Source organism: Manihot esculenta, chromosome 6, assembly GCF_001659605.2.
Source record: "Manihot esculenta cultivar AM560-2 chromosome 6, M.esculenta_v8, whole genome shotgun sequence".
In the NCBI taxonomy this organism is placed as follows: Eukaryota; Viridiplantae; Streptophyta; class Magnoliopsida; order Malpighiales; family Euphorbiaceae; genus Manihot; species Manihot esculenta.
Genome location: NC_035166.2, coordinates 25,718,409 through 25,744,840, shown reverse-complemented (window position 1 = coordinate 25,744,840; position 26,432 = coordinate 25,718,409). Strand labels below are relative to the sequence as shown.

The following is a 26,432-nucleotide window of genomic DNA, read 5'->3' as shown; positions in this document are numbered from 1 at the left end:
TCTCCCTAACCAAAAAAAAATGTCAAAAAGGGAAACTTTAAAAATAAATAAATAAATAAAAATTTATCAAATTTTTACTAATAATCTATTCTTTTAATTTCGTTAATTATTTCCGTAAACAAAGCCTAAATTTGAGAGCCTGTGTAGGACAAAAAGATATGGTAAAAAACATTATTTATTTAATATGATCAAGATAATAAAAATATTACATTAAAAAGAAAACAAACTTGGACTAAGCAAAAGCAGAGGACATAGTTTTGCTGCCAAGATATATTACATTCCATATGATTAATTCCAGTTGCTCTAAGAAGATCATAAGTATCCGTACAGCTATATAAAGAGAATTAGAAGTTCATTCTCAGAATTTTATTGATGTGAATATCTATCTAAGCCAACTGCACAACTCTAGACCCGAATTGGTTGGTAGCCATCAGCGTTTCCCTTCTTTAGCCAAGAATGAACAGCAGCAGCTACACCAAGGGTTATTGTCAGTCCCAACAGAACTATTATATCCCAAGCTTGTATCGACGGTTCCATGCTTTCATGCACCTGCAAGAAGCAAGATATGTTTGCAGGTTAGGCTTTGTCGGTAACCCAGAATCGATGTCCCTAAATATATTATTTAGACATTTTTGGGCATCCCTAAACCTTATGAACAATAACAAAACCCCTGTCCAGATTACCAGACTCCATTGGCCCATAAATATCCTAGCCACAAAAGCTTGTACTGATTGAACTTGTGTGTGTGCGTGAGAGAGAGAGAGATTGTGACAAAGACAAACCGCACAATTTGAATGTTGAATAAGAACTTACATGAACAAGAGAAGCTAAGGAAGTAGTGTGCTTTAGTGTACGGTCTGCAACCAAAATGTAGAAAAGCCCCATAACTCCTGTGTGCTTTTGAGCATTACTGTACTTGGATTCCAGAATTAGATTCTCCCCGTTTGCTATCTTCACAGAACCTGGTTTAGGATAACACGTGGACATTCCTACAATATAACCTGCCTCGTTTCCTGCCTCCGCTCCGTCCCCATAAGTTGGTACTGAGGTGCATATAACACGTCCATCCTGAATTCGCCAAATATGCAGATAATTGGCAGTTAGGCAAAAAAGTGACTGTGACACCAACCCAAATTACAACCGAGTAAATTTAAGTTTTTATGGCATGATCAATAATAGAAGTGACATCAGCTGTAGCAATAAGGAAAAATTCTTTGTTAGCCAAGGAAAAATGGAACTTTGCTAATAATTTTGGACCAGACAGATCACATTAGGATGTTACTGTCTTATGTAATCAAAAACTCTGAAGTGGAGTGATAATCCAGGGAGTACAAATTATGACTGATAGACAATGTACTAGTTGAAAAGTTATTCTGTTCCATGGGAACATAACACCACTTTGTCGGAGGAGATGCAAAGGCATTATTCTATTTGGATAAGATTCATTCTAGGGCAACCATAAGTAGCTTTTGAAATATATGCACTAGGAAACATAAAGCAAAAATTATCGAAGTTGTCTGAAAATTCAAATGGCAACACATGTAGTTGTCTGGTAACCTTCATAAAGGCCTAATTTTTAGATCACACTAAATGAAATGAATGAGGAAAGATACATTAGTCTTGTAAAACTAGGACAAGTACTAAGCAAGCACCTGAAATTTCCATAATTCATATACAGTACAATGTAATCAAAAGGGATGTTAATAAATATACCACAAACTAGTTAGTATTTTAAATATAAATACTATCGTAGATGCTACATACACAAAGATGAAAGCATAACAAAGTAGAAAGTCTAGATCAAAAATCACCTCTCCATACAGAGTTGAACCAACACCCCCAGTATGCTGGTGGGCAACGCCATATATGACATCCCCACCAGTTGGCATGGTTAGGCTTGTTTTTCTGACATCAATGCACCCATTACTAGTCACACCAGTTGTGCTGCAAGCCTCCACCTCATATTCAACCTGGAAAAAAAAAATCATAGTGATTCACAGTGCAATAGAAGATAGATGACAAATTAAATTTATTTATTTTTCTACCTTTTTCAAGCATTATGGTTGTCCTATCAAAAAGATTTTTGCGACTTAAAAAAAGTGCAATATAAATGCCTGATTTAATTTTCAATTAATGTATAAACACCACCTAAGTAAATTATCTACCTGGCAACCACTCGTTGGATCCATTCCTGTAGACCCATTGACCCTTTTCCCAGTATCAGTGACGTCAAATATAAAGATCTTCACAGGGATGATGGAACTATCCCAATCAATCCACTTCACTGTGTAACGCAGGTAGAGGCTCCTCCTAATCCCCTCAAAACCTGGTCTAACTTTGCATTGTGTGTGGTCGTAGCAACAGTATAATCCTCCTTTATAATCTGGCCTCAAAGGACGACCATATTCATCAACTGTGATATTATATAGATCGCACCTGCATTCAGTGCATCCCAACTTATCTTCAGCACCTCGAGTATCAATTGCATGCACATTAATCAACCATCTCTCCTCATATCCTGCAGGAATTTCAGCAGGATTGCCAATTTCTATTCCATAAGGATCTGGAACATGTGTAGCTGTTCTGCGTGTTTCAGATCCAAGGCCAAAATACTGTCTAAGAACATTGGCCTGGCATATCCCACTGTTCCCTGCAAAAAGATGATCTGATTGGCGAACTTGAAGCTCATCATTGTTGTCAGTATCCGCCACATCCAAACGTTGATAGTATCTTGCAACAACCCAGTGGTGCAGATATGTTTCATGAAGTGGGACAGGATTCCCAGCCTCATCAATTACTTCAGCATTAAAACTCTTGAGAGCAATATGACCTCTTGGGAAATCAATATTTCGATAATATCTGTTCTCAACTGATCCTGGTCCCAACACAAATTTGGGGGATAGAAAAGTAGCAGATTTTATTCTATCCCCATTTTCCAGTGAGGCTTGTGAATAATATGTGTGAAATGCCAGTACCAATATGGATAAGGAACGTAAGCTCCCTAGAAAAAGACTTGCCATGACGCCTGCCATTCCAATATAACATTTCATAAACTCAGTTGCACAGTTTAAGGAATAGAAACCAAAACAATTTAATTACCGGAAAACTACTGAGAAAGAAAAAGAAAACTGTCACTTCCGATGATAATTTTTCCTTCCCCTCAAATTTGCTTCCAAACCATAGAAAGGCTGCAGAAAGTTTCATTAGAATTGCTTGTTATTGGAGTTCCCTTACCAATGAGCATTTAATGAGGAAAAAGACAATCGGAGACTAACAGGAACATCATAAACAACATAGAGTTCTAAACTTCAATTTTTCCTCTTAAATCAAAAAATGAAAAATCATAAGAAGGCAAGAATAGTAAACGTACCAAAAATGATTCTCCAGTGATTTGTTCCGTAATTTGGAATGCCCAATTTCCAATCCAACAAAGATGGAAGCTTTATCCGTTCAATATCATATATGGGAAGGGCTTGTTTTGCCTTCCTATAGCCCCTTTTCTCTGGCTAGTGAGGAAATTATGCGCCTCTCGGGCTTCCCCTTCAGCTGGAAGAAGAAAGCTTCAAGCTTTAGTCCCGCGTCGTCTAATTAAGCTTTCGAATATAAATGAAGAGAACAGGCAAAAAGAGATCTCCTTTGGCTCCTAGCAGAGTGAAGCTTTGGTGTGAACGTGCGATAGCGTTATAGCCGTATTGGATCTTTCCACTATGAAAGGGACGAACGAGTGGGCATTCTGCAGGATTCCACGTTTCCGAATTGGCAAGGAAATTTTAGCATGCAGCAAAAGACAAAAGCGCGTCTTTATACGGAACTGCCAATAATTTTGTCTATTTGGGTATTGACCTTTTTATTTTGTATAATTTTCACGCTAAATTTTTAATTACGCAATAAATTACATTAAAAGCCTACGGAGTCAACAGTTACAGAAAAAAAAATAAAAATCAAAGCCCCTAATCCAACAATGAAAACCAGCTCAATAAACACTTCATCTCAATTTAGCCCATCTAATAGTTTTTTAGAATAGTTAGATAACGACTGCCACTACCATTCCAATAAAAACAATGATAGAAGAAGAGGGAGGACACGTAAAACCCACAAAATCAAAAGAAATAAAGTACAATTTTGTAAAATTCAAATTCAATGAGCACAAGTTTTTTATTTTAAATAAATCATGTATAGAGAGTCGCCTCCTATTAAAATTCTAAAAATCTTATTCTCAGCGAAACAATAACAAAGAACAAATCAACTAAATTAAGTAAAGAAAAACAATGGCAAGCACGCTCGATGTCTTCGGCACGAGATCGACACGGAACTGCTCTTTCTCCCTCTGCTGCCCTTTCACTTCTTATTCTCTCTAAATTTTTTTATTAATTGCCAATGCAAGTTTTTGAATTATGATAAAATCTACAAACTACTCCTCGATTTAAATTTTAATAAATTTTTACAAATTCGTCCTTGCATTACTAATATAAACAATTTACCATTAGTATTCCATTAAATACAGATTTTCTTTTTTAAAAAAATTTAATTTAAAAAACCAATGATGCTTTAGTAAAATTTAAATGCATATTATGAATTTTTAAAAATATAAAAGTCAGTTATTAATAATGACATCTACTCGATAACATTTCTTTAAATTCGTGTTAGTAATTAAGTTACTTGAATTTGACATAAAATGTTAACATGATTTGGTAATAAAATAAAGAATTGGTAAGTCCAACAAATCAGCGTGTTTGATGGAGTAATGAGAAAAGGACACACCAGTAAGGAAATGCTTGAAAACAGACAACTGATGATGAACATTCTAGATGTAGGTCCACATCCTTTCACACCTCAGGCCTTACCTCATTATTTCGAATTGATTTGTAATCTTGTCTACTCATATCTTTCAGCCTGATATCATTGACTAACTTCCGTTCGCATTTGCTCCCCAAGTTTTGCTTTTCTTTTTGATCCACACACAAGCCTATTAGCTTTACATACATAAAAACTTAAGACACGACGGCACGTATAGTTCCACAGTGGAATTTTTCATGCAAATCGGATAATTGAATTTGGAATCGAAATTTGCAAGAAAACATTTTAAGGGGAAAAAAAAGGAAAGGAAAATGTATAATTGGTCAGGTGACGATCTACTGCACTAATGTTAATGAATCAACAATTCCAATTTGGAAGAAAATAAAAAGGAAATCAAAATAAATTGACACCGATTTTATAGAATTGGAATACAAACCACAGCTTTATTTGGCGTTTTCCTGTGAAAATTGAAGCGTTCAATTCAATGAAGTAATTGGAAAGGGACTTTAAGGCTTTAAAATTTGTTAGTTGATGGTCAATTACCCTTTCTTTTCTATTCTATCCATTTCCATGCCATAAGATGGAGGACATTTATGAATATAAAAATTCTGTAACGTGTGTAGCTTTCTCCATATTTCGTATATCAAAGCTAAAACACAAAGGTTGAGACTATTATACAATTCAGTTTATTTGAAAATTAATTTAATGAATTTTGACTAAATATTTATAGAAAAAAAATTGTGCAATTAATTAATTAATGTTGATAATTACAAAAGTAAATGTTACAAAAAACTATTGAGCTTTTTTTGAAACTAAAAAATATCCATAACTAATGACCCAAATGTAAAGTTTTGATTTGAGAATTTTTGGTAGACTTGATCTTCCTTTCATTATTCCTCTCTTTTCATTTTCTCTAGTTCTTTTTTTTCTTTAAATTTACTCTTATTATTATATATTCTAACACGACTGCTACTTACACATAAACGACGTATTTTAAAATATGAAATTTTAATATTTATCGAGTAAGTTGGAGTTCTAAATTCTCTTAAACTTTAGTATGGACATATAACAGAGAATCTAATTCGAATATAAATCTCAGTTAGTGTCACTTTTCGAACTTATGTTTTAATCGGTACATATTTTATTTCTCATCCAAATAAGTGTTAAGTCCTTATAGGTATGTTGATACATAACTAACTTAATATCAAATATTCTATTAAATTAAGAAAAATTTAACATAAAAAGTCTTTTTTAACTCAAAAGAGCATAGCTCCCAAAAATACCTAATTAAAAAATAAAATATTAAATGAAAAATCTAAATAAATAAATAAATATATATATATAAAGCAAATTAGGCCATCTCCAACCGTATGCACCATTTTTTATACCATTTTGGTGCTTTGCACCAAAATGGTACAATATTATCTCCAACTTTCTGCACCATTTTTAACACCAAAAAGAATATTCTATTTATATTCTTCACTCTCTTTAATATTATATTATTTATTTTACTTTAATTTTATTTATATATTTCACTCAAAAAATTCATATAATTTTATATATTCACTCTAAATATTTATATATTTTATATTTTCATCCAATATTCAAATATTTAATTATTTTATAAATAAACAAATAAAAATATATTAATTATAAAATTATATTAATTAAATAATAATTATAAAAAAATATTACTTAAACATTAATTATAAACATACATTAATTAAACATTAATTAGCAAACTAAAAATAAAATAAACTCATACATATTAAATTATCAATAAAAAATTACAAGCTAATTTATATGATCATTTAAATTTGTATATTGCTCCCACAAATGTTCTATTAATGTATTACGAAGTGCAAAATGAGTATCTTTATCCTTAATTTTTTTATGTCGAGCTAAAAATTGTTGAAATCGAGTAGTTTCATCGACAGCCATTTCAACAGTTGGAGCTGAAAATTCTCTACCGTCTTCAATAGGTGCACTAAGATCACGTTCATCCTCGATTATCATATTATGCATGATAATACATGTAGTTAAAATATCATGCAACACTTTTTTTTTCCAAAAAAGTGATGGCCCTGCAACGATTGCAAAACGTGACTGTAACACTCCGAAAGCACGTTCAACATCTTTTCGACATGATTCTTGTTTCATTGCAAAATACTTCTTCTTCCTTGTTTGTGGTTCACGAATAGTTTGCACAATAGTTGACCATTTCGGATATATACCATCAGCTAAATAATAACCCGTATTATATACGTTTCCTTGAATAATATAATGAGCAGGAGGAGCAATACCTTTAGCAAGGTCGGAAAATAAATGCGATGACTCCAAAACATTAATATTGTTATTAGAGCCAGGCATTCCAAAATATGCATGCCATATCCAAAGGTCATAATCAGCTACAGCTTCTAAAATAATTGTTGGCGATCCACTACGACTTGTATATTGGCCAGCCCATGCAGTAGGGCAATTTTTCCATTTCCAATGCATGCAATCGAGACTACCTAACATTCCAGGAAAGCCACGTTGCTCACCAATATAAAGAAGCCTTGCAACATCCTCGGCAGTTGGTGATCTCAGATACTGCTCACTAAAAACCTCAACAATAGCTCGACAAAATCTCTTTAGACTTTCAATTGCAGTGGACTCCCCAATTTTCACATATTCGTCTGTACCATCCGCCGGCAAACCATACGCTAGCATTCGAAACACAGATGTGATTTTTTGAAGAGTAGATAATCCAATTTTACCTACTGCATCTCTTTGTTGTTCAAAGTATGTATCATGTGCTTTTATTGCATCGACAATACGAAGAAATAAATTTCGAGACATTCTATATCGTCGACGAAACATTACATCATTGAAACGTGGATTATCTGAAAAATAATCCAGAAATAAATTACGATCAGCCGCTTCACGATCTCGATTGATTACAACATGACCTAGAACAGAGCCACCTCTAGAAACTCGATGTTGATCTTGTATTTGCTGCAAAACCATCTTTTTTCTAAGAAATTGTTGATGAACTGCTTGTGTTTCCACTACAAACTCATTATCATCTGAAATATAATCATCAATATCTGAAGAAGACGATGATGAATTTTCAGCATCATTATGTGATGTATCTCCAACATAGAAATCCATTTTAAGTAATGATCTATAGAATTTTCTTGACTCGAATTTAAGATGAACTGAAAAATATGAGTTATGCTTATATCTTTAAAGAATACATGATTTAATAGGAGAAATGTGGGGGTAGGGATGCATATTATCTGAAGGTCGAGATCGAAATGAAATCCATCCAACGGTTGATTTTTAGATAAGATCTATCAGAATACTGTTGGTGTAATTATTATCTGAGATTTCATCTGACTTCATTGAAAAATGTGGGGATAAGGGTGCATACTATCTGAAGGTCGAGATCGAAATGAAATCCATCCAACGGTTGATTTTTAGATAAGATCTATCAGAATACTGTTGGTGTAATTATTATATGAGATTCCATCTGACTTCATTGAAAAATGTGGGGATAAGGGTGCATACTATCTGAAGGTCGAGATCGAAATGAAATCCATCCAACGGTTGATTTTTAGATAAGATCTATCATAATACTGTTGGTGTAATTATTATCTGAGATTCCATCTGACTTCATTGAAAAATGTGGGGATAGGGGTGCATACTATCTGAAGGTCGAGATCGAAATGAAATCCATCCAACGGTCGATTTTTTGATAAGATCTATCAGAATACTGTTGATGTAATTATTATCTGAGATTCCATCTGACTTCATTGAAAAATGTGGGGATAGGGGTGCATACTTTCTGAAGGTCGAGATCGAAATGAAATCCATCCAACGGTTGATTTTTAGATAAGATCTATCAGAATAATGTTGGTGTAATTATTATCTGAGATTCCATCTGACTTCATTGAAAAATGTGGGGATAGGGGTGCATACTATCTGAAGGTCGAGATCAAAATGAAATCCATCCAACGGTCGATTTTTTGATAAGATCTATCAGAATACTGTTGGTGTAATTATTATCTGAGATTCCATCTGACTTCATTGAAAAATGTGGGGATAGGGGTGCATACTATCTGAAGGTCGAGATCGAAATGAAATCCATCCAACGGTCGATTTTTTGATAAGATCTATCAGAATACTGTTGGTGTAATTATTATCTGAGATTCCATCTGACTTCATTGAAAAATGTGGGGATAAGGGCGCATACTATCTGAAGATAGAGATCGAAATGAAATCCATTCAACGGTCAATTTTTAGATAAGATCTATCAGAATACTGTTGATGTAATTATTATCTGAGATTCCATCTGACTTCATTGAAAAATGTGGGGATAGGGGTGTATACTATCTGAAGGTCGAGATCGAAATGAAATCCATCCAACGGTCGATTTTTTGATAAGATCTATCAGAATACTGTTGGTGTAATTATTATCTGAGATTCCATCTGACTTCAGTGAAAAATGTGGGGATAGGGGTGCATACTATCTGAAGGTCGAGATCGAAATGAAATCCATCCAACGGTCGATTTTTTGATAAGATCTATCAGAATACTGTTGATGTAATTATTATCTGAGATTCCATCTGACTTCATTGAAAAATGTGGGGATAGGGGTGCATACTTTCTGAAGGTCGAGATCGAAATGAAATCCATCCAACGGTTGATTTTTAGATAAGATCTATCAGAATAATGTTGGTGTAATTATTATCTGAGATTCCATCTGACTTCATTGAAAAATGTGGGGATAGGGGTGCATACTATCTGAAGGTCGAGATCAAAATGAAATCCATCCAACGGTCGATTTTTTGATAAGATCTATCAAAATACTGTTGGTGTAATTATTATTTGAGATTCCATCTGACTTCATTGAAAAATGTGGGGATAGGGGTGCATACTATCTGAAGGTCGAGATCGAAATGAAATTCATCCAACGGTCGATTTTTTGATAAGATCTATCAGAATACTGTTGGTGTAATTATTATCTGAGATTCCATCTGACTTCATTGAAAAATGTGGGGATAAGGGCGCATACTATCTGAAGATAGAGATCGAAATGAAATCCATCCAACGGTCAATTTTTAGATAAGATCTATCAGAATACTGTTGATGTAATTATTATCTGAGATTCCATCTGACTTCATTGAAAAATGTGGGGATAGGGGTGTATACTATCTGAAGGTCGAGATCGAAATGAAATCCATCCAACGGTCGATTTTTTGATAAGATCTATCAGAATACTGTTGGTGTAATTATTATATGAGATTCCATCTGACTTCATTGAAAAATGTGGGGATAAGGGCGCATACTATCTGAAGATAGAGATCGAAATGAAATCCATCCAACGGTCAATTTTTAGATAAGATCTATCAGAATACTGTTGATGTAATTATTATCTGAGATTCCATCTGACTTCATTGAAAAATGTGGGGATAAGGGTGCATACTATCTGAAGGTCGAGATCGAAATGAAATCCATCCAACGGTCAATTTTTAGATAAGATCTATCAGAATATTGTTGATGTCATTATTATCTAAGATTTCATCTCACTTATATATATTGGAATGCCAACATCTACAACTTACCATAAGTTAGCCATATCCTTCAATATTTAATCACTTTGTAAACGATGACTTCAAGATCTACAGGATATTCTACCAATGAAGATGTGCTATTATGCGGAGTTTATCTAGATATTTCACAAGATCCCATTATAGGTAAACAACAATCTAGTCAACGTTTTTGGAGTCGGGTGGCAGAAGCATATGAAATTGCAAAGAATGAGTGTTGAGAGTCCCGCAACCCACGATCTTTGCAATGTCGATTGCAAGTTATTGAGAAGGTTATAAGAAAATTGAATGGTTGTTATTGACAAGTTGAAAACCTACATCCTAGTGGTGCTTCAGAGCAAGATCTGGTGAGTATTTTTTTGGTAATTACTTTATACATAAATATTAGAATTTTTCTTAACATTTTTCTAATTATGCAGCTCAATCAAGCGAAAACTTTACTAATGTAAGATCCAAGCTACAAAAAAGGATTCAAATTTGACCATGTTTGGAGCATGATGAAAGATGCTGAGAAGTTTAAAGATTGTAGCTCTAAAAAAAATAGTTCAAAATCAAAGCTCCTTTTATGTGTCCTCAGAGTCGGACAATCCTACTCCTGACTCGCCTATGGTACCATCTTTAAACTTATCATCTTTTTCAATCCATTTAAATGAGGATATTGCAGGAGATTATACATCATCAGATCGACCTCTTGGTGTCAAAAAAGCAAAATTGAAGAAAAAACTTGACGAATCTTTTTCATTCGCTCTGAAATGCTTACATGCTGATAATGAAAAGTTTGTGGAATCGTTGGCGAATGCAACTGCAGAAAGGGAGAAGGGAAGACTAATGAAAGGTAGAGCTTTGGACTTAAAGGAATTTAAAGAAGAAAATAAAATTTTATTGCTTGATTTAAATTCTATTTCTGATCCAATTGCTCGTGAAACATTTCGCCAAGAAAAAATTTGAATATCAGAGAAAAGAGCTCAGCGTCAACAACCACCACCGTCATCCGCATCTCATGTGTATGGTCAATATCTCAATGATATTGCCGGATCTGGATTTGACCTTCCGGAATATTAAATATTTAATGTACCGTGAATAATTGTATTTTGAATTAATATATATCGTTCAATTATAATATATGTGTCACTTTACTAATTTATTTATATTATTCTATATAATATGTTATAAATAAATTAATTTATTATAAATATTATTTATAATTATTAATATATTAATTTAAATTAATTTTCAATAATTATAAAAATATAAAATAAATTAAAAATATAATAAATTATAAAAATGAAAAAAATTAAACTTAATTAAAAATATATATAAATTTTAAAAAAATAGAAAAAGAAATAAATTTTAAATTATATTATAAATAAAAAAAACAGAAAATAGCGCTGCTACAGTCTCACGCGCCAAAATCCTGTTAGATTTTGGTACAGCGTTGGAGAGCCATCTCCAACACTAAAATAAAAATTGGCGCAGCGTTGGAGATGGCCTTATAAACTAGATTGAACACAATCTAATTTAACTCAAGTTCAAGACCAGTTAGTAAGACATGGTTCAGAATTGCAAATAAATTTGTGCATGTAGGAAATTTTTGGGTTTTTGCCATCATCGCTCGCCCTAAAATACAAAGCCCATAGGCTAAACCTTCTTCCCATCTAAGAAGATCAACCCACAAAATACATCAAACCAAATTAAACCCACCACCAAAATAAACATGGTTCCGATTCTGGTGCCACAGAATAGAAGGTGGCATCCAAAAATCGCAAATTTGACCTAAAAATTAGCTACGAGATTTTGACCAGGCTCCAGCTTCCTCAAAGCTCCATTACAGAAAGAAGGCGAACAAAAGATCCCGAGTGGGAGACCTAAAACACAAACACCCTACTCAGTTACCGGCCGGTTAAGCCAATTTTCGCAGCTATGGGAAATAAAGAGCGAGCCCAGGAAAGAAGAGAAAGGAGACTCCAAGAGATTTCACTTCTCCGAACCATTCCCTACTCCGATCACCAAAGGTACCTTTCTTCTCTCTTTCCTTGAGTGTTCCCTTCTGCCTTAGATCTCAGCACCCTGAGTTTTGTGCAGTACTGCTGTAGATGTGTGTTTTTACATGCTCTATGTGCATTGTACAATTATGTTGATATGAGCTCGAATTTACTATAATATCTCCTGAATTATTTTGTCAATTTCTGGGATTCATGCTTCATGAATGCGTAGTGCGTAGGCAATTGGGCCAAAGAACAAAATGGTCTCATGGGCTATGTTTTGTTTGAGGCAGTTTACTCGTTTTAGCAGTGGGATGCATCGTCTGTAATGTAACACAGCTCTGAATTAAGAATTGAAAGTGGTGTAATTTCTAATTGGGGATTGTTTCTAGGTGGTGGTCATCGGAAAGTATTGCTGTGGTCACGGGTGCTAATAGAGGAATAGGATTTGAGATTGTGAGACAACTTGCAGATCATGGATTGACAGTTGTATTGACATCAAGAGAAAGTAGTGCTGGTATTGAAGCTGTTAATGTCTTGCAAGAATCAGGTCTAAGTGTGGTCTTCCATCTGCTTGATGTCTTAGATTCTTCGTCCATCCAACAGTTTGCTGAATGGATACGAGAAACCTACGGTGGTATTGATATTCTGGTAAATTAGCCCCCTTAAGCTGATTTTGATTTTATTTATGTTTCCTTCATGTCGTTAGTTTTGAAATCATCTTGATTTTCTTTGATGTTTTCATGTGAAATTATGTTTTGCAGGTGAACAATGCCGGTGTCAATTTCAATACTGGGTCTGATAATTCTGTTGAATTTGCTCGAATGGTTATTGATACCAACTATTATGGCACTAAGAATGTGACTAAAGCTATGATTCCATTGATGAGACCTTCTACTGCAGGTGCTCGTATAGTTAATGTGAGCTCGCGCCTGGGTAAAATAAGTGGCAGACGAAATGTAAGTTATACTTTCATGTTCCTTATTTCTCTTTCTGAGAGATGAGATAGCTTCTATATGTCATGATATATGTAGGCTTCATTATCCTTTTTTTTTCTTCCACTGAACGCCTGCCAATGTAATGTGGGTCAAAGTTTTAGGTTTACCTAGATTGTAGATCATGCATATGGAATAAAAACGGAACATAAAATTAGTTCTAATTTAAAAATGGTACGTAGCAACTTAAGACGACAAAAAGAAGTCCAAATACCAATATTTACAGCATAATAATGATAATAATTTGATTCTCTACTCGTAGTTTGCACTTTGAAATGCTAATTTTAATGTTACAAAGTGCTAGTGATCTGTAATCCGGATCATGCAATCAGGAACATAATGCTAGAGTGTTGGTAAAATTAAAATCTAAAGAGGCCTTGGATCCATTCTCTGATCTGGGTCCACCCGTCTTCTGTAATCCTGCTTGTCCTCCCTTTGGGCAAAATATTCTGTGTTTCATGCACGTGCAACAGAGCTTTTAATGGCTAATAGAGAATTAGAAATTCAAGCATATCCAAGCATGGGTTATTGTGATTCTTTTAGATGTGCACATTTTGCTGTAAATAGAAATAGGAAGGTCCTGTAATATAGTGTAAATCACTGGTCTCTCCATTCTGCCCCCTGCCCCACTGCCGAGAGAAAGAGGGCGAAAGGAAGACAAAAAATGGAGGAAGAAGACAAAAAGATTATGTTTTAGTGTATGTGATGCTTACTAAGTACAAAATTCTTTGATACTATTAAACTGATTGTTGTTTACTTGCCCATAACAGAGAATTGAAGATGCAACTTTGAGAGAACAATTAAGTGACATTGAAACACTATCAGAAGAACTCATTGAAAGGACTCTATCTAATTTCCTACAGCAAGTAGAAGACGACACTTGGAAATCGGGTGGGTGGCCTCAGACGTTCACTGACTACTCGGTGTCAAAACTTGCAGTTAATGCTTTCACTAGGATAATGACAAAGGAACTGTCAGACCAGCCTGAAGATCACAAGATTTATATCAACTGCTACTGTCCAGGATGGGTAAAGACTGCCATGACGGGTTGGTCTGGTAATATATCAACGCCAGATGCAGCCGACACTGGAGTGTGGCTTGCCCTGCTTCCTGATTTGACAGTGTCAGGAAAATTTTTTGCAGAGAGACGCGAAATAAAATTTTGAAGCAACCATATGATACCCTATTACATGGTATTCGACTGTGAACCAGTTCGCATGTCCTTGATTGAGAACAAATCTGCAACATTCAAAAAGGGAAAAACTTAAACCCTGTGGAGACCTTGCAGATTCTACTCGTACGAGTGAAAGCAAGCGATGTCACTGTTGCATTATAAGGGCATGGCGAGATCTATAAAATATTTAATTTCCATTTAAATCATTATTTGTTAATTTACATTTTGTTAGCACATGATTGCCCTCAAACGCCTAAGCATCTGAGATTGAAATCTAGATTAAAGCTGAGTCTTTCCGTTTAAGATTTTTATTTTATTTTACTGTCATCAATGTTCTTATTCAAGCTGTGTACAATGGAATTGAAAGTTCTATAGCCTTTTTCTTCAGAATTTTAAATGATTTTTGTATAGCTTCTTATGTGAAGACTTATTTTCACTGCGATGGCTTGTAGTAGAAATGGTGGATATTTGTCATTCGAAACACCAATACCCAGTCGAGTGAGGCTGTGTCTTTCTTTTTTCTGGAAAATAATTCTATCAAGGTCATAGAGGGAATCATTACGCAGGAAGGCAAAAGAAAAATGTCACGTGCATAATTCTTGGGGATGTCGTAACACCATGTTGGGGAAGATATTGCCGTAAAGATTGGGTGGGGAGTTGCTCGAAGGGCCGTTGTGTGTGGGATCACCATACCTGCACACCCTGGTCAGGGGTTGGAGCCGCTCCCCTTATGAGCCCAAGGCAGGACAAAACCAGTTAGCATGTCCAAACTCCTCGATAGGCTGAACTTGGCGGGCTGTAACCTCGTTGGAGCCTGTCCAAGTGCCGCACAGGCGCAGTGCTCAAGTGCGCCCTGTGACATGTGGTATCAGAGCCAAGGTGGGCTTCTGCATGGCATGTTTGCTATCCCGCGCTGAAGATCCTGGAAGAACAGAGGAGAAGAGGAGTTGTCTTTCCTAGTGTGGAGAACCAGCATAGTGACTGCGCGTAGTTGAGTTGAGCTTCCTTGGTGGAGGGGAGCAAGGATTGATGCTGCGCGTACCGAGGTGCTATATCGGACCCACTAAGTGAAGGTGGTGTCCTGAGCAAGTATTGCGAGGCAACTGTGTGAGCGAGGATAGGGTTCCTCGGGTGCCTCAACGGGTGGGGCAAGGCAAGGTGAAGCCTGCGTTTTGACGGGATAGGGACGTCCCCATTGGCTCGTTGCGCTCGTAGCTTGGGTGAAAAAGCGTCACTTCGGAGAAACGATGCTGGGATCAAAGTGCTTAATTGCAGACATGCTCGAGGGCAAGCATGGATTGAGTGGGGAGATTGTCACATGCATAATTCTTGGGGATGCCGTGACACCATGCTAGGGAAAATGTTGCCGTAAAGATTGGGTGGGGAGTTGTTCGAAGGGCCGTTGTGTGTGGGATCGCCGTACCTACACACCCTGGTCAGGGGTTGGAGCCGCTCCTCTGATGAGCCCAAGGCAGGGCGAGACCGGTCAGCATGGCAAAACTCCTCGATAGATTGAACTTGGCGAGCTGTAACCTCGTTGGGACCTGTCCAAGTGCCGCACAGGCGCAATGCTCAAGTGCGCCCTGTGACAAAAAACTCTATGCAGAATTTACAATGTGCGAAAAACTTTAATAAAACATAAAATGCCACAATAGAGTAATTTTTTGCAAATGGCAAATTGACATGGACAAATTTGATATTTGCCCACCGCGATGCCTTTTTTTATTTTATTTATTTTCTTTTTTCAATTGGAAAAGAAAAAAAAAAGAGAGAAAGATTAGAAATTAGTCAGAGAAACACGTTGTCTTTGGCAGTGGACAATAACTGAACCGGAGCCCAACTCCCTTTTGGATCAAATGTGGCGTAGTATGCGGGCCTGTTGGATGCCACCCAATCTGTTGAAGCCCACCACGACACTGCCTCTTTAGTCCATCATTTTCTTTTTCGTTCACGGCGGGGAAGGTTAACTTTTTAACGTCCAAATAAAACTCGGATCAAGAAAAATGGCAAGCTTGAGAAGAGCTCTTATCACGCCTGTAATGTCGTCAATACCTCCGCCACAGTCCCTCGGAACTCCACAGTTGCTTTCTCCCCCATTCTCAGGGAAACTTCTTTCAGGTTTCCACCTAATTTCTCTTAATTATCTTGATTTGATCGTAGTAGAAAATTTGTTTTTTGACTGAATTTGTATGTGTATTTTCTCCCGGACCTCAGTATGGTTTGTTTTCAAGTTATTCATCTGTGAGCGATAACGAAACGCAATTCTCAGATATTGATCTGACCAACGAAGAAAGTAAAAGGCGTTTATGCAACAGGTTTCTATCGTTTCATTTCCCCGAATATTTGGTCCTTTTTACGGTTTGTAGCTAAGTATGCACAACACAGGGTCGCAGACAAGTTTCGGGCTGTTGTATAGGAGTAGGCAGAGAGGGTTCCTGGAGCTGGATTTGGTTCTGGGGAAAATGGGTGGAAGAGCATATTTATTCCCTGGAAAGTGGGATTAAGGCACTTGTAATGTCCTTGACTTGGTAAATTTTCTTATTCGCTTATATTTATAATCTAAATTGCCTTTGGTTATTAGTTTTCTGGTCAAAGTTTGATATTCATTTTGTTATTGTGCTTCCGACAGCTTTTATGTGATTTCATTCGTCTCCTCAAATTTAAGGGTATTTCGTAAATTCATGGGCGTGTTTAGATTAGCTGCTTCAAAAAGAGAGTTCTTTTTTCTTGCTGAACTTTAAACATTTTTAAGATTAACTAGCTTTAAGGTGGATTTTATGCTGGAAAGATTTCCTGTTAATCGTCTGTTTACCGGAACTGAAACCGATGGTACAACATTCACTGCTCTTTAATTCAATATCTTGTGCCTTTACCTGGTTCTGTGTCAGGTTCAAATTAAAGATAATGATGAATGAATGAAATGTTCTTTTAACGTCTGCTTTGACATTTTAGTTCTCAATTACCATTGGTGACTTCTTTTAGTTTTAAGCTGAGGTTTTTTTTTATCAATATATTATATTGTGTTCCCGTTTTAATATGTGTTTTCTATTATTCAGGAAAATCCAGATCTTTGGAAGTGGTTAACTGGTCTGGAGCAACCCCCAGAGGCAGTGAGCATAAACCCTGTGTGATATGATATGAAAGATAGCTTCAAATTTCAAATTTGGTGTTTCATTATGATAAATCTGTTTCCCTTGCTCACTGCATCATTACATGATATATTTGTTGGTATAGTTGTTCTCTGCAGTGCGTGATAAGGTCATGAACAACCTCAATAGCCATGCTGCTCCTGAAACACGTGCTGTTCCTGGACAACTGTGGGTAAGACGGTGGGATGACATCAAGAAAAATCCCGGCAGCCCTGTTGCCGGGAATCAGTATCTGTTCCGCTGTAAAGCTGGAAGATTTATTGGCTTGTCATTGGCAAAATATGAAGAAGAATAGTATTAATTGTCATAATCTACAACCTGATGAACAAGAGCTGCTGATAGCGGGAAATTGTACAGTGAAATGTATGTTTTATTTTCCAAAATTGAATTTTTCTCAGCACGGTTCTCTCTCTCTCTCTCTCTCTCTCTCTCTCTCTCTCTCTCTCTCATATTTTCATAGGGATTTCGTCTATCTTGTGAGATATGTTGCTGTTGCACTTGCTTTTGGAAGCTGAAAACTGGCATTCCTAAATGAAAACAACAGCTGGTGGTGCGTAAATAAGAAAAATGAAATGTAAGTGGGCGACAGTACAACTGAGTGTAAATTTAGGATGGGTGAAAATAGAATTTCCAATACTGGGAGGTCCTGAGATGCAAATATCGGAACTTCTAAGGATAAAACCGTCGTTGAATCACGGATTGACCAACTGCAACTGGAATATGATAAACAATTAACCATGGCCTCAGCAATGGAACCCATGCCCTTCAACTCTCTGCTAATTCTTCTTTTAATCTCCTCCGCCAGTGTTTCAATAGAGTCAAAATCTGAAGACCCAACACCAGCTGCATGGCCTTCTCAATTTCACTCAATTCTCTTCATGAACACTAGCGCCGGCAAACTCCAAGTGGTGGACCTCTGGTACGACTGGCCCAATGGCCGAAACTTCAACATAATCCAGAATCAGCTAGGCAAGCTCTTGTATGACCTCGAATGGGATAATGGCACTTCCTTTATCTACACCTTGGATTCGAATCAAGAATGCAGAGTCTTGCATTTTCCGGTAGGCGTTCTCCGACCCAACTGGCTTGAAGGTGCTAACTATCTTGGTCAGCAAGAAATTGACGGCTTCCTCTGCAACGTGTGGGAGAAGGTGGATTTCATTTGGTACTATGAGGATGTCATAACTAGGAGACCAGTTTCCTGGACCTTCTATACAGGTGATTCCTTGGATAACACATAATGTTTCTGAAATTTAAAGAATAGATAATACCCATTTTTATTTAATAATCTACCATTGAGAATGTTGTGATTGTGTTGTGTGCTAGGGATGGTTACTCATGTGATGACGTTTGAGGTCGGAGCAGTGCTGGAGGATGAAAATTGGCAAGCTCCTGTTTACTGTTTTAAGGAGCATGAGAAAGAGAGGAGTACTGTGCTTGAATCTGTTGCTGGTGATGGATCTTCTGGGGGTTTCTCCTTGATGAGAGCGACAGTGATATAGAACCCTCATCCTTCTGGAAACTTTAAATAAAGTTGTTGATTTTATGAGTGACTGGTTATCTGTTTGTGTTTGAAATTACGTCCTGTAAAATCTATTGTTTGGGCGTCATTTGTACTAAAATTGCCAGATTCTGAAGTTAACAACAAACGAATTTCAATTTTCAAGTAATATTTAAAGATCGAATTCCCAAATCCCTGTCAAGTAAGGCACAGTTCTTGCACATAAGCAGATAAGCTCAGTGGTTGGTTAAGCCACCAATCAGTGGGATAATCCTCCCCCTCTCCCTTCCTCTGTTGTTTTTTTTTTTTTTTTTTTTTTGTCTAAATAAAAAAATAATTAGAATTCTCCCGAATACATGAAACTTCCAAGCCAAAATACATAGATTTTGTATTAATCAAGGTGCGGGGTATAATAGTCACTCTACGCGCACAATTGAAAGGATGTGGAGCGGCCCAAGTAATCTGCACCGCAATCTAGCTTCGCTTACCAGAGAACGAAACCAACTGTGAGGAAAAGCAGAGCCTGACGGGGCTGACAAAGCCCAAAGGAACTTTAACCAGCTCCTGTCGACAACTGGGCGCCGGCGAGTCAGGGATTCGAACAATTGACAAATCTCTGATTCATCAATTATTCGAGCCATATCTTTCTCTGTCACCATAATTCACGATCATATTAACACAGTTGTTATTCAATCTCCACATTCCCTCCTCCTCCTCCTCCCCGCTGCCTCATTGCAGCGATATCCTGCTACAGCTTTTTTCGTTTTATCCGATTTTTTAGGGGAAGAAATGGTGCTGGGTTCTTGGTCCTGCGTCCGTGTATAAAGAACTAGAAAATGGGAACGGGCTGGGAATCTAATGGATGGAGCCGAGCTCGAGGATTGGTAATCAAGACACTGGTTTTGATCGGCGGTGCGATTCTGGTGAAGCGTCTCACCAAGTCTACTACCCGTTGGGACCATGCTCGAATTGTAGCTCAATCACTCAGCGGCGAAAAGGTACCGTTTTAATTAAGCTTGTTGCATTTTTGGGTTCATCCCCATTTTCGTTGCTTCGCTAATTCCTGTGTCAATTTAATTTGTGGAGTTAGTTCTCCAGAGAACAAGCATCCCGAGATCCCGATAATTACTTCAACATTAGGTACCCCTTTACTTCTTCGTCGGATTTCCATTGTTGTTTTTGAACCACTAATTTTGTTGAAATTTGAGTAAGCGATGAGCCTGAATGAAGCTTGAACATTCAGAAATTGCAAGAGAAATTTCAGATGCTGTAAATTCTTTCATTATTTTTAGTTTTAGGAATTCTCATGTGCAGAATGCTTACTTGTCCGGCAGCGGAGATGGTGGATGGTTCCAAGGTTTTATATTTCGAACAGGTTAGTTGAACTCACTGTCTTTACTGCATTTTCATTTGTAAATTTAGTTCATGTCTGCCATTTTATGAGAGTCATCTGTCTACTATTAGGCATTCTGGAGAACTCCTCAAAAGCCCTTTCGGCAGGTAATCTATCATATTGCTGTTTGATTTAGATTTTTGCTTACATTTTATTAATATATCAAGAACATTCTTATTTTTAGATTGTATGCAAGATTTTTGGCTTTCCAAAGTGGAAAAGTTGCTTTCTTTTCCATCTGCTTGTAAATATTTTAGCTTGCGGCTTTTGTTTAATGACACTTCTGCAACAAAAAGAAAATTCTAAAACAATTATATCTTTTTCAGAGGTTCTATATGGTGAAACCTTGTCCAAAGGAGTTGAAATGCGATGTTGAGGTGAGCTTATTATAATAACTTATTTGCGCTGCATTGTAAATCAAGTACAAACTACGCATTATCTCTTTCCCTCATATTGTTAAGGGGCAATCTTAGGGGATTAAATATGGCCCTAATATAATTAGTGCTATTAGTATAACTACTATTCCTATTCTCAATACCATTTGCAATTATTTACACCAAAGTTCTTTTTTACTTTGATCATGCCGTCTTCATAATGTTTGTTTGAAGCCCCTTGAACTCCTATTTACTAGTAGTTGATTTTCATCAAGTAGATCTATAAAGTAGTAGTAGTAGTAGTATTAATGAACGATGGCCAAGAATATACCTCCATAAATTATGCTCTGAAACATGACTCTGAGACTTATGCGAAAACATGCCATGGTTTCTTCGTAATAATAGAACTGTCATGCGTGTGCTTCATTATAAAACTTTTTGCCCTGTTTTCTTACTGCAACTGTATTTTTTTTTTACCTGGCTAGTTAGTAATATCATCTTGTGAAGTAGATCATTTTCCCCATCCATTACCACAGTTAAAATAGTTTTGCTGTTCCTAATTCTTTTTGAGGTTTTGTGAGAGATTTCACATAAACACCTTACACAACTAATAAATCATTTCATTCTTCCATTAATTGACAGGTGAGCTCATCTGCCATCAGAGACGCAGAGGAGTACAAAAATTTCTGTGATCGACCAAAGGATCAGCGACCGCTGCCAGAAGAAGTTATTGGTGTAAGTCCTCTAGACATATTCAGATTTTGACTCAACTCATTATCATGTGGTACTGGATTTTATTTGTTTTGCTTTAAACTTCAAGAAAATTGTGAATTTTAAAGTCACCATTGCTTCTTAGATGACTGTTAATTCTAATATATGCCATGGCCTGCATTATCAAAATGGATAACTAGTTCTCTTAATCAGTTTCTCCATTTTGTTGCGCAAGTGCAGGACATTGCAGAACATCTGACAACAATACATCTTAAACGCTGTGACCGTGGAAAATGCTGCTTGTATGAAGGTTCTACTCCCCCCGGCGGATTCCCAAATTCATGGGTATTTGCTTTCATCCTTCTTGTCATCATTCAATTTTAAGTTATTCCAGGCCTTGTGCGTTTTTTCATTTATATGGGAAATTATATAGAAGATCTATAGATGGGAACAAGTATAATTGTAGTCGTTACTCATCTATCATTCTGACAGAACGGAGCAAGCTACTGCACTTCAGAACTTGCAATTTTAAAAAACAATGAAATACATACCTGGGATAGGGGCTATGATGATGATGGAAATCAGGTTAGCTCTCTATCTTTGGTTTAACATAACGTTGATTGGAAATGAAACAAAACCCTTAATTTTTTAAGAAAGCTGTCTTTGCTGGATACAGGTTTGGGGAGTGAAGGAAGGACCTTATGAGTTCAAGCCTGCACCAGCCTCTGGTTCTAATGATATGTTTTCTCCTTTGAATTTCCCCCCTCTACAACTGATGGAGAAAAGAATAGAGGGTTCTTTTGTGTTGCAAGAATGATTACTTAATACATATATAACCATGTGTAAAGTTTCAAACTTTAATTTGTTTTATCAAATTACAATTTTCTCGGTTAAAGTCCATGCTTTCCGTCAGTTTTCTTTTGGCAATTTATTGCGTTGATTTTGAAAATTCCTAGATTTTCATTATAGCTGCGGACAGTGAGAAGTTTGCATTTATCAATCTTGGAATGGAGGAAAAGAATAACATTAAATAAACGTTTCCTTAATAGAATAAAATTACAAGAATTGCCCTGTTCTATGAACTCGAGCATTCACATAAAATTCTTCTGCCATAGTTCCTGTGAAATTACCGACGTTCAACCTTGGAAGCTGTTGTTCAGGTAGAAATATAAACCAGCAAGGGCTGCGACTCCAACCACTATTGCAATTGGCAAAGCTCGCCTGTCAAGTTTACCATTGTTACGAGAGGCTGAGATTTGTAAAACTAACAAGAAACTAGACGTGTGCTTACCCAATTGCTTCATCTCTCTGGATTTCAGCTTTGCGTGCTTTTCTAACATCTGTTTCATTAGCATTTTTTGTCACAGCAGGTGCATATGGCTTGAATCTCCTTTTTGGAGCACCACAAACTGCCAAGCAAATTCAATTCATAGCATCAGCAATCTAATCCAGCCAGAAAATTTTGAAATGACAACTCCCCGTTCCCTTTTCTAGTGCATACAAGCATCAAACATTTTGTTCATAATGAGATAGCTAAAGACGACGGACTACAGTTTAATCAACCAATATTAAGAAATCATCAGTAGTTCATGGATAAGGAGGATAATCTATGCCACCCACTACCAATCTGAATTAACCAAAGGATATTGGAAACTGAAAATTGAAGCGAACATGGAAGTGAGTACCAGGGCAGAAGTACTTGTCAGGCAGTTTCTCGAAAGGAGTCCTCTCGTTGTAAATATACCTAGAATCACCAGAATTGTACTAAATCACAACCCCTTCATCTACTAAACTTTACAAAGAATACAACAAAATCAAGAAACAATCTAGAACCCAAAAGATATCATCACCCGCAATCGCGACAAATATAGGTCTGCTTGGAGGCAACACGCATGGAGAATCTTGGAGCTGCAGAAGCAAGAGGCTTCTGTTGATTAGAAGTAAGCAAGAGGTGGAGCGATGGAGAAAAGGAGGAGGATTTCAGAGCAAAACGATCCGATGGTGGCCTGAGCCCAGCATTACTGCCAAGAGGAGCTAAAATAGAAGGTGGAGAAGTAGGATTGGCGGCCTGAATCCTGGTGGGTGCATGCAGGGACATTTCTCCGGCAGCCAAGCTTCTTCTCCTCGCAGGTCGATCTGTAGGCAAACAGAATTGAGGCAGAAGACGAGACGAGGAGATAAGAGGTGAACACTGAGTAGAGGTAAATTAGCTAGTTTTATCGGCTGCTTGGAGAACACGTGGAAGCGGGGCTTTCATGTCTCCCGTCCCACAAAAGTTGTTCTAGTTCTGGCACTTTCTGCTCACGTTTTGGAAATTTTATAAATTACATCTCTTATCTATCAATTTTAACCGGAAGTAACTAAATGATTTTTTTCTACTTTTATAAATTTATAAATATTATGGTTGTGTGAGATAATTTTTAATACAAATTATTAAATCTTTTTTTATTTCAAAAAATAATAAGTCTTATTGGTAAAAAAATAATATTCGTCTTTTCTCCAAATTATCATTTTAATTATTACCACTCTTTTTTTCTCTCGCGTTTAAAATTAAATTAATTATTAATTTGGCAATAGAATTATTAATTATATAATATTTATTAATCTGTAATATATATAAAAATTTAAAAAAAAATGTTAGTACTTTTTAAAATAATTCTACTATGTTTTATTATTATTTAAAAAATTTTAATTTAATTATTTAATTATATTAATTGATTGATGAAATCTCTTAATATTTAAATTATAATTGATTAAATTTTATCAATAAAGAATTCTCTTAATATTTAAATTACTTATATTCAAATTTTATCTTAAGTTAAATTAATTTTTTTAAAAAATTTTAATTTAATTATATTATTAGTCTATTTAAATTTAAATTGATTAAAATATTCTTGATTAAATTTTACTATAAAATATCTTTTTTACATTTAAATTCTATTTATTGAAATTTTATTGTAAATTAAATTATTTTTTAAAAAAATAATGAATTAAAAAATCGTATATAGAAATATAAAAATAATTTAAATTAATAATTAGCGTCAATTAATTTTTTTAATAACTTAAAAAGGATATTTTTATTTGTTTAGAAAATTATAAGTTATTATTATAAAATTACAAATAATGATATATTTTAAAACGAGAAAAAGAAGAGAATAATTAAATTTTTTAAGTATATCTTTGAATCTGTTATACACTTTAAAAATAGATTTGTCAAATTAAAAATGAAAATTTTAATTTTTTAAATTGATGTAAATTTAATTTATTTTTTTTAAAAAATAAATATTATAGTAAATTAATAATATTTTTAATATTTAAAAATTAAAAATTTACAATTTACAATTGCTATTAAATGATAAATTTAATAATAAATCATTATTATTTATTAAAAATATAATTGAATTTTCATAAATTTAATAGAGAGATATCGTATATATACATATAATTGCATTGTTAGCATTTTAATTTTTAAAAATATTATTTGTATTGCTCTTTTAGTTCAACTAATAATTTATGTATATTTTTATTTAATTTAAATTTATGTTGAATTTGATTTTTTTATATGCGTAATGGATTTCAGTTGCTTTGATTTAATATTTTTGTAATTTTTTCTTTAATTTTATAATTTTTTTATTAAATTGATTTTATTTATATTTATTTTTATTTTTTAAATATTTTATGCAAGGTCATTTTTAAAAAATACATATAATTTTTTAGTTTAGAATATATATATATATATGTTTTTTTCATAAGCATTCCATTAAATGAAAAATGTAATAAAAATGATATATATTTTTTTTAAATTTAAAAAATAAAAATCTTTGTAAATATCAAAAGTGTTAAAATTTTATGTTTTGACCATATATATTATTTAGTATAATAATTGAGTAAATTATTTCAAATGTTTATTTAAAATTAATATTTTTATTTTAAATTTGAATTATTTTATTTAATAAAATATAATTAATAAAAAATAAAATGGAATGATTTTATAAAAGTGAAAAGACAAAAAAATAATGAAATTTGGATGTAATTAAATTTGATAATTGTAATTAGATTTTTAATTTAGTTGGCTAAAGTATTTTGTATTTGAATATAAATTTTATTTTATAAAATGATATAATTTTGATTAATTATATATATAATTTTTTTATTAAAAAATTTATATAATCAAAACTTTAAATAAAATGTTTTTTCTTTTAAAATTAAAAAATACATTTTTCATTAATTATTTTTCGTATAAATTTAAAGAGTATTAAAAAGCGGAGCTATATACGATTAACAATTTTAAGAATTCTATATAAAAGCTTATTTTATAAATTATAATAGTTAATATTTATAAAATTAATGTATTTAATAGTTAACAATTTAAAAATTAAATTAAATTAAATTATTATATCATAATAACAAAAACCAATGTTAACAATTTAAATTAAGAATTTAAGTGTAATAAAAATTATTTTTTATATTTATAAAAAATTACAAAAATTTATTATATTAATTTTAAATTTTAATTTTATAATATTAAAAAAATAAAATAATGTAAAATAATATTTATTAAAAAATAATAATAAAATATTAAATAATTTATAAAAATATTTTAAAAAAATTTCCTCACATGTTATGTTGGAGAGAAGATGATTTAGACTTGGGTTCTTATCATTTCAATATTAACATATACAATTTAATTTCATGTACTAGTATACTCTTTTTGAGATTAATATCTCCATCAGCATCAAGTTCAATTCTACGAAATATGTTT

The 26,432-nt window shown here is 34.4% G+C and overlaps 6 protein-coding genes and 1 pseudogene across 6 annotated transcripts; 4 read left to right on the top strand and 3 right to left on the bottom strand.

Annotated features, from left to right (window-relative positions):
- Positions 1–159: 159 nt before the first annotated feature.
- LOC110617626 lies at positions 160–3,764 on the bottom strand. The gene is made up of 5 exons (XM_021760546.2): positions 3,371–3,764; positions 2,166–3,025; positions 1,812–1,970; positions 814–1,068; positions 160–549 (listed from the first exon to the last, which is right to left on the bottom strand). The coding sequence occupies exons 2-5, from the start codon at positions 3,018–3,020 to the stop codon at positions 406–408; spliced, it is 1,413 nt and encodes a 470-aa protein (XP_021616238.1). The 5' UTR covers positions 3,021–3,025; positions 3,371–3,764; the 3' UTR covers positions 160–405.
- A 2,827-nt stretch (positions 3,765–6,591) lies between these two features.
- On the bottom strand, positions 6,592–7,950 carry LOC110617948. Its single transcript, XM_021760944.1, has 2 exons — positions 7,311–7,950; positions 6,592–7,100 (listed from the first exon to the last, which is right to left on the bottom strand). The coding sequence occupies exons 1-2, from the start codon at positions 7,948–7,950 to the stop codon at positions 6,592–6,594; spliced, it is 1,149 nt and encodes a 382-aa protein (XP_021616636.1).
- Positions 7,951–12,022: 4,072 nt separating this feature from the next.
- LOC110616640 (carbonyl reductase [NADPH] 1) lies at positions 12,023–14,960 on the top strand. Its single transcript, XM_021759073.2, has 4 exons — positions 12,023–12,403; positions 12,766–13,024; positions 13,138–13,332; positions 14,139–14,960. Exons 1-4 carry the CDS (start codon positions 12,312–12,314, stop codon positions 14,532–14,534), a joined length of 942 nt encoding a protein of 313 aa, XP_021614765.1. The 5' UTR covers positions 12,023–12,311; the 3' UTR covers positions 14,535–14,960.
- A 367-nt stretch (positions 14,961–15,327) lies between these two features.
- LOC110617947 lies at positions 15,328–18,091 on the top strand (annotated as a pseudogene).
- Positions 18,092–18,148: 57 nt separating this feature from the next.
- On the top strand, positions 18,149–19,384 carry LOC110616543 (uncharacterized protein At4g14100). The gene is made up of 2 exons (XM_021758937.2): positions 18,149–18,909; positions 19,018–19,384. The coding sequence occupies exons 1-2, from the start codon at positions 18,429–18,431 to the stop codon at positions 19,191–19,193; spliced, it is 657 nt and encodes a 218-aa protein (XP_021614629.1). The 5' UTR covers positions 18,149–18,428; the 3' UTR covers positions 19,194–19,384.
- A 134-nt stretch (positions 19,385–19,518) lies between these two features.
- LOC110617774 (chromophore lyase CRL, chloroplastic) lies at positions 19,519–22,565 on the top strand. The gene is made up of 9 exons (XM_021760767.2): positions 19,519–20,190; positions 20,283–20,332; positions 20,507–20,567; positions 20,657–20,692; positions 20,912–20,962; positions 21,602–21,694; positions 21,911–22,015; positions 22,163–22,255; positions 22,347–22,565. Exons 1-9 carry the CDS (start codon positions 20,029–20,031, stop codon positions 22,485–22,487), a joined length of 792 nt encoding a protein of 263 aa, XP_021616459.1. The 5' UTR covers positions 19,519–20,028; the 3' UTR covers positions 22,488–22,565.
- Positions 22,566–22,691: 126 nt separating this feature from the next.
- Positions 22,692–23,880, bottom strand: LOC110617775. Its single transcript, XM_021760768.2, has 4 exons — positions 23,521–23,880; positions 23,356–23,414; positions 22,962–23,079; positions 22,692–22,891 (listed from the first exon to the last, which is right to left on the bottom strand). Exons 1-4 carry the CDS (start codon positions 23,766–23,768, stop codon positions 22,807–22,809), a joined length of 510 nt encoding a protein of 169 aa, XP_021616460.1. The 5' UTR covers positions 23,769–23,880; the 3' UTR covers positions 22,692–22,806.
- Positions 23,881–26,432: the final 2,552 nt, after the last annotated feature.

Excerpts from the sequence above, each read along its gene's own strand:
- LOC110617626 (XM_021760546.2), bottom strand. The coding sequence starts at position 3,020 with ATGGCAAGTCTTTTTCTAGGGAGCTTACGTTCCTTATCCATATTGGTA. Across the intron at positions 1,971-2,165 it reads ATCCAACGAGTGGTTGCCAG|GTTGAATATGAGGTGGAGGC; the intron begins GTAGATAATTTA and ends TTTTTTTTCCAG. Across the intron at positions 1,069-1,811 it reads GTTCAACTCTGTATGGAGAG|GATGGACGTGTTATATGCAC; the intron begins GTGATTTTTGAT and ends TGGCGAATTCAG.
- LOC110617948 (XM_021760944.1), bottom strand. The coding sequence starts at position 7,950 with ATGGATTTCTATGTTGGAGATACATCACATAATGATGCTGAAAATTCA. Across the intron at positions 7,101-7,310 it reads TGGCTTTCCTGGAATGTTAG|GTATTGCTCCTCCTGCTCAT; the intron begins GTAGTCTCGATT and ends ACCTTGCTAAAG.
- LOC110616640 (XM_021759073.2), top strand. The coding sequence starts at position 12,312 with ATGGGAAATAAAGAGCGAGCCCAGGAAAGAAGAGAAAGGAGACTCCAA. Across the intron at positions 13,025-13,137 it reads ACGGTGGTATTGATATTCTG|GTGAACAATGCCGGTGTCAA; the intron begins GTAAATTAGCCC and ends TATGTTTTGCAG. Across the intron at positions 13,333-14,138 it reads AAATAAGTGGCAGACGAAAT|AGAATTGAAGATGCAACTTT; the intron begins GTAAGTTATACT and ends TGCCCATAACAG.
- LOC110616543 (XM_021758937.2), top strand. The coding sequence starts at position 18,429 with ATGGCCTCAGCAATGGAACCCATGCCCTTCAACTCTCTGCTAATTCTT. Across the intron at positions 18,910-19,017 it reads TTCCTGGACCTTCTATACAG|GGATGGTTACTCATGTGATG; the intron begins GTGATTCCTTGG and ends GTTGTGTGCTAG.
- LOC110617774 (XM_021760767.2), top strand. The coding sequence starts at position 20,029 with ATGGGAACGGGCTGGGAATCTAATGGATGGAGCCGAGCTCGAGGATTG. Across the intron at positions 20,191-20,282 it reads AATCACTCAGCGGCGAAAAG|TTCTCCAGAGAACAAGCATC; the intron begins GTACCGTTTTAA and ends TTGTGGAGTTAG. Across the intron at positions 22,016-22,162 it reads GCGGATTCCCAAATTCATGG|AACGGAGCAAGCTACTGCAC; the intron begins GTATTTGCTTTC and ends TCATTCTGACAG.
- LOC110617775 (XM_021760768.2), bottom strand. The coding sequence starts at position 23,768 with ATGTCCCTGCATGCACCCACCAGGATTCAGGCCGCCAATCCTACTTCT. Across the intron at positions 23,415-23,520 it reads TATATTTGTCGCGATTGCGG|GTATATTTACAACGAGAGGA; the intron begins GTGATGATATCT and ends TGGTGATTCTAG. Across the intron at positions 22,892-22,961 it reads CAGAGAGATGAAGCAATTGG|GCGAGCTTTGCCAATTGCAA; the intron begins GTAAGCACACGT and ends TAAACTTGACAG.